Source organism: Catharus ustulatus, chromosome 6 (assembly GCF_009819885.2).
Source record: "Catharus ustulatus isolate bCatUst1 chromosome 6, bCatUst1.pri.v2, whole genome shotgun sequence".
NCBI classification, from domain to species: Eukaryota; Metazoa; Chordata; class Aves; order Passeriformes; family Turdidae; genus Catharus; species Catharus ustulatus.
The window spans coordinates 35,988,924-35,999,867 of record NC_046226.1 but is presented as its reverse complement, the minus strand read 5'-3'; the positions used below and the strand labels follow the sequence as shown (position 1 = coordinate 35,999,867).

The following is a 10,944-nucleotide window of genomic DNA, read 5'->3' as shown; positions in this document are numbered from 1 at the left end:
TTTGCCTGCCAGCACCTTTCTCTGAGGCATTTCCCATCATTTCTGCCCACTCCAGCCACAAAGACAACAGGATGCAGGTTGCATGCCTGAGACCATAGAACTTGGGGAAGACATCTTACAGCAGACCAGAGATCCACACTACATTTGATTCTGATGACTCTCCCCTATGTAAGCTATAACCCATATTTTGACTGTCTAATAAAGATGGCTCACTTAAAAATCAAATATGGCTAAAACCTACAGGGTTTTAGTGGGGAATTAAGATCTAACTGCAAAAATCAGACCAAACAAATCAGAACTAATGCTGGTTTGAGTGTTGCTTTTAGACTAGGGAAAAAACTGAAATATCATATTTTCCATGCTATAGGTGTCACCTCAAGTTTGGTGTTTGAACAGTTAGGAGAACATGGTGCAGCTCTCACATATTTGGCCTCCATGAGGGACTTTCTAGCAGACTAGATCAGCTAGAAAACTTCACACATGTAAAATTCTCCAATTTCAACAGTTTTAAGCGTGGCAGAACACAAGCAAGCAGGAAGAGGGGAAATACTCTATAGGAAAGAAGTTAGTTATATGTATTCCTCTTCACCCCTTCTTGTTCCCCAGGCTGTGTTGAACCTGACCTGAGGAAGAATATGAAGCAGAGGAGGTCACAGAACAATCTTCTAGTCAATAATGCTATTAAGACTTGCAGATTGTGGTAACTGACTGGTCTACTGATGTGAAACATAACACAGAAGAATGGCTTTTGTCAGATACTTGTGCTCAGCTTGAAAACACCTAACCTTTTCTAAAAGAAATAAAGGTCCTGCAAAGAATGTTAAAAGAAAATAGATGTGCACTTGTATTATGCCACTATCAGGATCAAATGCCATGGGTCATGGAGGAAACAAGGGAGTCAAGTGTCCCCAATCCCCTCCCTATCCAGCAGAAGCTGGCACTGTAGAGCTCTAAGCTTCTCCTCTGGGCAGAGCTGGACCGAGCCAGAAGCCTCGAAGGAGGAAGGACCAGGCAAGCACACAGTGATTGTTTCTGCTGTGCGCAGGCAGACACATCCCAGGCGTTTTCCCTGGCACACTGCAATTTGGGCGTGACAGCTTGTTCCTTCCATACAGTGGAAGCTATCACTGAGCCTCTCAACTCCAGCTAAGCTGGGAGACTCAGTGATAACTTCCTCTGTATGGAAGTTATCTCTCCTCGAGGCACATTTACATCTCTTTGTATCTCACACTCCTTTTGGGTGTGAGATGCAAAGAGATGTAAATGTGCCTCGGCCCCTTTCACAAAGTAAGGGAGCAGTCAACCTCTTCAATTCAGCCAAGTCCTTCAATTGCTCGACTCAGTCTTGCCTTTCAGCTCAGCCACAGGCAGATAGAGCTTCGATGCCAGGACCATTGGAGCAGCCCCTCTTTCTGCATCAGATCGCAGGAGGCAGAACAGTTGTCAGCAGCCACCACACAAAGTGAACAAACTGCTGGAAAAGTGCAGGTGGGAGGAAGCAAGAGGAAAGAACAGAAATGAACTTTCTAACAGCACTAGAACAAGTCCCTGGTTTTTTGCCTCTGTGATGTGAAACCTCTTTTTAGTTACTAGTTGGTAGCATTTCCCACTATCACAACATGAGGTTAGGAATGTACATTTAGTCCTAGTGCTGGAATACATCCTCGTTTTAGTCTCTGACTTCTCTGTATGCCAATAGCTGAAAGGCTTCTTCAGCTGCCAGGAGCATCCTCTGCCCACAGCTGCAGTTCCCCAGCACGTGTGTCCTTCTTGGAGGCAGCACAGAGTGAAGGATAACCAGGGCGCTCAATCTAGGCCCTGATTAAAGCATGAATAAGCAGTACCAAGTACAGAAGAGAGAAATCCCTAGCAACTAATCTGAACTGGACTATAAGAAGTTGATTAGTGGAGTGGAGCAAACAGCACTCAGCATCCACCAAGCTGCAGGGTTCTCCTTTCTGCCAGACTCACCAAAGGGAAAATGGCAAATGTGGGTGCTCTGCTGCTGGCCCCAGGCAGAGGAAATGTGGACTTTCAAGGAGGGTACAGACTCCTGTGCCATAAGCTTTTGGAATGTAGGCAAAACACAGCCCACAACTGCTGCTGAGGTTACACCTTTCTTCTAATAACCCTAATAGAAAACTTTTCATGATGAAGAAAGCAATGCATTGCCCATAAAGACCATGCATCTCCATACTCAAAGGTTTTTCTTCAAGACCCAATGGATAAAGTCCAGAGCAACTGACAGGACAAGAGACTTCCTGAAGATCCTTCCAACCCGAGTTAGTTATTGATAGTCAATAAATTCTGCAGTCCCAAGCCCTGCAGTTTGGTAAGGATGTGCAGATTACTGCAGCACCCTAGTTTTACTTCCCATAGGAGTTCTCCACTTGGCCACACTTTGCTGTGCCACAAACAGCCCAGTCCACTTTAAATCACTGACACAAAATATTTGGGAAAAACACAAGTCAGTCGTGGTACACAGATATTACCTTCTGGACATTCCATCCATGCAAGCACAAGAAAAACTGGACAAAGGGACTTGCTTCTGAGTGGGGCAAAACCCCAGCAACTGTCTCCCCAAAGCTGACTCTGACTCCTCAGACTCCTGCTGTACAAAGTGGGAGAGGATCTGCCTTTCCCAGACACTGGTTGCACCTGGTCTTCCTTACAGAAAGGAGGTCTAAGTGGCTGCCATCAGCTAAATACTTCTAGGAGCTTCTTTTACCCCTAGCATTGCCTTAAAAAGCCCAGCAAGGACTTCCTCCCCACTGCCATTATCAGGAAGAGGCGAAGGCAGCTCTACAAGCCTCATCATCTCATTGCTCAACTCCCATCCATTAGCAAGCACCTCAGCACAGCCCATGTCTGCTCCAGCTGCAGCAGTGGGGAAGGTACATTATCACCTCTCTTCCAGGGACTCCAGCTTTGGATGCTCTACCAGCAGATAAGCTGCAACTTCCTCTTCCCCTGCTGTCTTGCAGCAAAACAAGTTGCTCACATATGGGACTAACACCATGCTGAACTGTCTGCCAGGAGAGACCCAAGTGCTTAAAAAGAGGATTTGTTAGCTGTCAGCCCAAAGGAAGGCACTAAGAGACGAGAGAATTACATAAAGGTTTTAAAACCACACCATTCAATCCTCCCAGGCTGTGCCTGGTTTATGGGGACCTATCCCTCAATAGGAAGAGCTGGGGAAAAGGCTCTCATGCTACTTGTTCACTGAGTTGGAACACAGCCTCCCACAGAAAAAACAGGCTATCATACAGTAACCACACTTTCAGATGAGTAAAACCTGAATGTGTTGCATTTCATCCCATCTCCTCTCCCACAGCCCCATAACAAGCTACCCCAGGCCCCTTCCCACCAGCCTCTCCCCTCACAATCCCTGCCCCCATGTGCCTCACAGCTCAGCCCTTACCATACCCGGGCACCACCCTCTGACCTGTTACCCACACCCAGCACCATTTCTGAGAAGTGTATTATCCATCACGCAAGCTGCAGCCCCCCGCTCTGTGCTAACATCTCCACGCCCTGATTGGGGGATTTTGAGAGAAGGCAGATTTCTGCTGCTGTACCAGCCATATCCAACTATCAAAAAAACTGTCGCAGGGAAACAGCACCTTTGCACTGGAATGTAGACAAGGAATACTGAATTGTTTCCAGGAACATAAAACATTACTCTGTGGGAGAAATGGGTGAAACAGGAAGGTGGCCCTTATTAGCCACACTGCTCCCACAGCCACCCACCTTCTGCTGAGGCCAGTCACTGTTCCAGCTGCAAGGAGATGCCTGCAAGTTGGATCCTGCCCTGGTCTAGGCTGACTTAGCGCTGTGTGTGGTAGAGCATGGGAACTTCTAGCATGAATTCATTATGAATGTGGACAGGGCAACTCCTGGACCCAAAGGAAGCTTTCTCCTTCAACTCAGCTACCAGGATCCAATTACAAATGGTAAGAAAGCATCTAGTTTTCTTTCCAAGATTCAACCTCTATTTTTCATTAGATGCTTCTATTTGCTCTTGCTGCTTCAGAGCTCTCTTGGTCTGGTAACTTCACTGCTAGAAACAGATGAATTTTCTTTCTCCACAAGGCCTTGTAGGGATTTATTCAGTGAACTGGAAGACACTTTCCCGCAGACTGACCTAGTTCCACATTTTTGAGCTGTGAGGAATGCTGATCTGGTGGGCCAAAAAAACATCTGTTCAAAACACTTCCAAGGTCAGTTCCCAAGTGAAAGGATGGAGATCTGGAAAACAAAACAAAAGCATTATCTGCCCCACCCTCCCAAACCTAAAACCTGATGTTGCATGCTCACAGGTTTGGCTCTGGGACACAGAGCTCTGTGTCTCCTCGGGCAGATGAGCAGGACAGTTTGGTTTTCACCTAAATTAGCTTCAGTCCAAGTAAGTTCTAAAATCCTGATCGATTATAAAAAAAACCACTGCCTCTCCTTTACATCACTCTGGTGAAGCTCAGAGTAACTTAAAGGTAGCAAGCCCTCGTAAATGGGGGAAGATCCATTTGTGCAGCAATAGAAGTAAAAAGTCAAGGGATGGAGTATTTTTTGCATACCAAGTAATGGCCTTCAAAGGGATAAAAAATAGGAATCTAAAAGAGAATGGAACTCCTGTATCAATAAGCACTGACAAAAGTGATACAAGAAGAAAGCGGGAAGAAATGAACACTCCAGAAAGTCTTAACAAATCCAACAAAATCAGAAAATTGTTTAGAAGAACCTTTAAAATGAGTTTTATTGTCAGAATTTTACAAGTAGCCTTCAGTGGCATCATACAAGAAGAACTCTGTTGCAAAACTCTAATAAATAGTCTGCCCCAAGTCCCAAAATATTTTTTGAAATAAAATAAAACAAAACCAAACTTAAAAATAAAAGAGAATAAAAGCAAGACTTCAGGATGCTCAGAGATGTTAGCAATATTTCCCATTTACAAATAATATCAGGCATTATATAAATCTCCTTCATACAAGTCATTAAAAAACCCAAGACATTCTAAACCTTTACAAAAGCACTCCAGAAATAGTTCCAAAGAGATCCATTTCCATGACAAAACATTAGAGAAGAACTCCATGGGGATTAGCATCACAAATGAAGTTTGAGGTTGAAGTGTAGTGTGTACTTGTGTGCAGCAAGATTAAAGAGCGTGAAAAAGGGATTTGAAGAGAGCATGGAAGTCTGTGACAAGACTGTGCTGTGATTTTAATCTGTGTATTTGAGAATGTGATAAAGGGGAGTGAGAGGATGCTCTCAAAATTAACCCCCAAATACACTGCACTTTATGGAAGGCAATATTTACTAAGGTAGTAACTATATCCTCAGAAGGGATTAGAAAAGGTTTTTCAGCACACTGCACAGTTTAATGCCTGTGCAGACTGAAGTGCTTAAAAGCTGCATTTTGACACCTAAAAGGTATTTTCTATAGAGGTAACACGTTGTGGCAAGTTAGCTGTTCCTTCAAAGAACAAGAAATCAACTTTGCTGGCATGAAGCAGTTTGGGAAATCTCATGCGAGACAATTTCACTGGGGCCTGGGGATTTCAGAGCTCCAATCCTGTCCCAGTGCTTTGAAAAATACACTTCTCTAATTCCCCTTTACATATTCCTCTATCTTCCATAGTAAAGGATTTATAAGATGTCTCATGCAATAAAACACAACTTGAATAAACTTTTCTCAAATCTGTGATTTGAGAAAAACAGGGAAACAGAAGGGGAGGGCAGGTACACAGTGATGGTTTCTGTGGTTTTTAATAGTGACATATCAGGGGGAAAAAAAAAAGTGTTAATCGCTTTACAACTTCAGCTTAAGTCTCCTGCACGTATGCAAGCAACAGACTCCCCTGGAAGGGAAGGGGGCTGTACTGAACTGAGCACTGTTGCTGGATCGCTTATGTCTCAGCCTGCCTGATGTGGTATGAACTGCAGCATGCCTAGTTTTGCTGTTTGTAAAGGTACTTGCAGCCATTGTTTCCACAGGAAACAAAGGCCACCAGAAATGCTAATGCAATAGATGTGTGATAATATGCCTCACCCATGGCTCACCTCTCTAGTCTCTCTCTAAGCTGTGATGCTGGTAGTACTGTACCATACACTATGGACACGCGCTCTCTGCAATGTATGGGAAGGTAGCACTAGTAACCAAGCGCAAATTGCTAAGGAGACACCTAAAACATTGCATTACATCCCCTTGTCTGTGGCATACTTCAGAAAACAATGTTAGAAGAGCAGTAAAGTAAACATTTCTTTCTAATTTTCTAGATGTCATAATATTTGCCAAAGCTGCAAGGAAAAGCAGATTACCTGAAACAGAGAGAAAAGAGTTAATGGAAACAGAGGCAGATGGAACAGCAAGCCTGATCCTCGCCTCCAAATCATTTTGTACATAACAGATAAAGAGACAATGTGCAAAAAATAGACATTCACATTTTAGCAGTTAAACTTTTATTTTTTATTTTACCTTTTTAAAATTATTTACTTTGTTTTTTCTACAAAAGGCAGACATTGATTGTTGATCTGCAATTGTTCTGAGTGCGCGCAGAGATGCAAAAAAGGGTTATTGGAGGATGAAGAACAGGGAATTGCTCTGACTATACTTTCACATGTCATAATTAAGGTGGCATTAAAGCTTAAGTCCCAGTAATAATATTCATAACAGATATTTTCCTTCCCCGTACGCCATTCTCAGTTCATATCAATTGTGTTGAAAACCCATTCGGTGAATTTCTTCAGCTTTTCAGTTGCATTCTGGGATTCCTCCTGTAACCTCAAGTTGTCTTCCCGCAAATGTTGCACTTCAGCCTGAAGGCTGGCCTTGTCCTCCTTTTCCTTAGGCATAAGGAAAAATACAGATCTTAGTGGAAATTTTAAGTGATGCTTCCTATCTATCTAGAGCAGCAAGAATCTCTTGAGAGAGCGTAAGTCTCATTCTTTTAAAAGATTTTATGTGCAGTAACACATGGGTTTATATCCAAGGGACATTAGTGATGTTTCCTTCCCAACATTTTGATTGCATGAACAGCATTTCTTTGCATTAGGTCCCAGTATGGAAGCTGGCTCCCCAGGTGGTCCAATAAAATTGGCCATGACCTGTTCTGTATGTACAAGTGTTGATGGTTAAGTAAGTAAAGGGCAGGGAATCTTCCTGCAAACACTTTCCCAGTGAGACTTCATCTCATTACAGCAGATCCTTCTTGGCCCAAGTATGTATTAAAAGAATACAGGAAGTTTCCACCACAGAAATTACAGGTTTAGATAACACTGTCAGCTTTTCATCAGCAGGATACATTTTTATGGACTAACTTCAAACCTTTTGCAGTGTCACCTGAATTAGGAGTGGAGGTACTGTGAATCACCCTCCTAATTTAAGCAGAGGAATCAAACGCCTACAAATTCAGACACCCCATCCCAGCCGTGCATAATTAGAAGCCTGAGAAAAGTAGCAAAGAAATGCCTTTTTCTCATACAAGGCTGAGACTGTCACAGGCTCAGGCATGGCAAAGCAGGATTACACAGTTATTAGCACCACCAAGCACTAAATAAGTCTTACAAATCTTTCTGTAGATGAAATGCTTACCTTCCTTAAATCTTCTTGCAGCATCTTGAGCAAACCTTCCAGTTGGTCCACTTTAGAGGCGAGAGTTGGAGGAGATTCTTTACTGTTGAAAGCAGGGAACAAGAATAGGTATTGATATGATTTACTGTCTTCACACGGGGTAGCTAGAAGCTTTGTCTATACCAAGTGGCTTAATGAAGGTATGCATTTGCATGCACAAAATGAACACAATAAAGAGTATATGAAACACACGCAGTACATTAAACAACAGAGCAAATTTAACTCATGATTACTTGGGTTCATCTCATCACTTGACTTTTTTCTGCCTGAACTCATTGTAAATGCCTTGAATTACCATTGCTTTGGACAAGTTCATGAACATCTCTGAAGAGAAAACAATCTGCAAAAAGGTTCAACTGGACTTACAGTTCTTTTATTTTCACCTCCCGATTCCATCTTCATGGTAACTTGTGAAGAGTTATTGCATGAAGCCTGGAGATGGCTTCCAAATAAAGGTATCCCTACTCTTTCCCTTGGTTTGTAGCTGGGAAAGCCTGGACATCTGGTGTATTTACTTACCCTGTATAAGGCTTTATCTGTGCAGTAAGCTGGTCCTCAGCCTGATCACTGCTGGAAGCAGCGCTCACAGGTCTGTGATTTTCATCAGCAGCAGCAAAGAATGAAGCTCGCTGAACTGAGAAGGTAAACATATGGAGAAAAACAATGGCAGCAGTAATGATTATTTGTTCATGCACAGCACAACAGTTATGCTGCTGCAGCTCACTAATTTCAGTCTGTTTCAAGCAAGATGAAGTGATGATATGACATAGCAATGTCCACTTGACAGAAGCAAACTGGCAGTGCAAGTGTTTGCACCAGGTTTGCCACTGTACTGGATTCAGGAAGTACTGGCACTGCACAAGCAGCACTGTGGAGATCTTCCTGGGTACGACCACATGATACAACCCAGTAACTTAGCAACTATATTTAGCTTCCTTTGCTCTATAAAGAATGCCTTTATCTTCAGGAAAGAAAAGCTCACTGTGTGCAATTTGATCAACGACATTTTTCAGAACCTGAAATTTTTTCCATATGCCTTATAAAAGGTTTGCAGATTGAAACATGAAACCTCTTTTCTGCCTTGTGTGTGTAACTGTTGTCCTGTAACTGTTCAAATCTTCTTACCCATCTCTAGATCACTGTCAGGTGTGGTGTGACAAACAGCAATATAAAGACTTAACAGCTTAATAAATTAACCTCAGCAGCTGTTGGGCTCTCACTGGAAACTTTTTCTGTTTGGCAAATTTTAATACTACAGGTTGGTGTAGCTCAGAGATCCAGGCAGCTGGTACAGATATCATGATTTGCAACTTCAGGGACTTGTGCTGAGGACACCAGTCAATGGTGTAGAGGAGGTGTTCAGGATCACAAACCAGAATTTAAGCTCCTTGGTATGTGTCAATCCCTACCGGCACCTGTCAGAAACTAGAGAACTAAAGACCAATGGAATTATATTGAGATCCTTCTCCAAGTCAAATTTGAATGTATTTTTATAGCAGTGAGATGAAGCTGCCAGCTAACACATTACTCTAGCTTTTCTTCATCTGAGCTGTCAGTTTGTTATCTTGACCACAGTGACTGTGTTCACACTTTTGAAGAGAAACACAAGTGAGTCTGGGGCCTACCAAATGAGGGATTCAGGTTAATGAGGACAGTCAAATAAATCTCACCAAAAAACAGGGGATCCTTTAAAGAGAAACTGCCAACCACAGGGAAATGTGTTAAAACCTGAGTTTCACCCATATGTGGTGATGAAAAAAACATCACTACAAATTCATCTCCTCTTGAGGACCATGTCTTACTTTGAATACTCCTCCCAAAACTGCACAGCAGAAATATGAGCCAAGCTGCTTCTACAACTCCTGTGGCAACAGAGCAGAGGACACGAGTACATCTTGAACACCCACAGAGACATGCACTGTCCTAATGATATATAAGGTTGCTACCAGAGAAAAGCCAAGAAATTAAAGTACTTCACAGCCTTTTCCAACCATGCTGAATAAGGTGAGTGAAAAAACACTTCCAAGAAGGTGGGACAGCATTTATGCAGATATTAGGAATGGGCACTTCTGTTTCACACACCTAGAAGACTTTTCCATTGGATTTTAGTAACAAATTCTCTTTTGTCTAAACCGTATTTAATTTTAAGGTAAAATGTATCTAGACAGTTTACAGATCTCTTCAATTTACCAAGTGTCACGGAGATGGAAAAAGCCATGGGATGAAACAACACTTACATGCAAATCTATGTCTTTGGGGGTATGCAGAGGCAATGAAAAAGTATTTTCCAACAAGGTGAATTTCCTAAACTATCTTGGTAGCAAACTTCAGCTGCACTACATGTACTTCTCACTGGCGCAGTAAGCAAGCAATCCTTAGTGTGCTTTCCCTCTACTATATGACTTTATTTTTGCACTTTTGTGCCTTTCCCACACCAGCTGTCTGCAACTGCTTTACATGAAATGAAAAGTGGCCAGTTTCACAAAGATTTGGCCAAACCATAGCACCGAGGAATTCCAGTATGAATAAATGGTTTCTGAGTATTACATACAAAGTTTCAGGCTCTTAACACTTGAGCTGGTATTATAAATGAGCTTAAGCTTCCGACTAAGTAGAAAATTAAGAACAACAAAACCAAAAGTCAGGATTAAAATAAACCCAAACAACCACAAAACCCACAGTCGTTAATGAAGTGTGCACAAAGACCAGCTTCCTAAGTATTATATTCTGAAAACTTACCTTCAAAAGCTTTGGCAGCATCTACCAAGTTTGACCAGTCCAGATCAGAGGCAGAATCAGGCAATGGCATAAGACCAGGGTCTGGCATGGGCTGCCGTCTTTGCTCCTGGATATCTGTGAGGGAGCTGTCTGAGGCAGAAAACTCTCCTGGAGTAATGCAGAATAGGTTATAAACTCCATAAAAACACCCGAAAATTCCTTTCTTAATAATATTGCATACTCTATTCTTAACTTTTCTGGCGTAACACTTTTGGAACCAAAATTCAGAAGAATGTTTGATCAACTGCAGTTGACCAGATACAGCCCTTTACAAAGCAGTTTTGTAAAGCCAGCATATTCAGCTCCTTTCTAATTTTCCTTAATCTTTGCAGCTGAGTGCTTCAAAAGTCAATCTCTGGTTCCCCAACACTGGGCCTGAGGGCAATATTCTTCTACCCAAGAATTCCTGCCTCTGCACAAGCTGAAGATACTTCAGAGGGCTCTGCTGCTTGCTGGGGATTCTACAATCCCTGATACCTATTTGCTTCTGTAAAAATCAAACAAAAAAAACCAAACAAAAAAAACCAAACCACCAGCCC

General features: G+C 42.5%; 1 protein-coding gene across 4 annotated transcripts in view; it reads right to left on the bottom strand.

Moving 5' to 3' along the window:
- Nucleotides 1-4,723: 4,723 nt before the first annotated feature.
- The window catches only part of SIPA1L1 (signal induced proliferation associated 1 like 1), a 200,234-nt gene continuing 194,013 nt past the window's right edge, over nt 4,724-10,944 (bottom strand). For all 4 annotated transcript variants that reach the window (XM_033061860.2, XM_033061859.2, XM_033061862.2 and 1 more), the window contains 4 exons: nt 10,367-10,513; nt 8,147-8,261; nt 7,589-7,670; nt 4,724-6,840 (listed from right to left, as the gene is read on the bottom strand). In XM_033061860.2, coding sequence (XP_032917751.1) covers nt 6,697-6,840; nt 7,589-7,670; nt 8,147-8,261; nt 10,367-10,513 — 488 coding nt within the window. In that variant the 3' untranslated portion in view covers nt 4,724-6,696. The remainder of the gene's footprint in view (nt 6,841-7,588; nt 7,671-8,146; nt 8,262-10,366; nt 10,514-10,944) is intronic.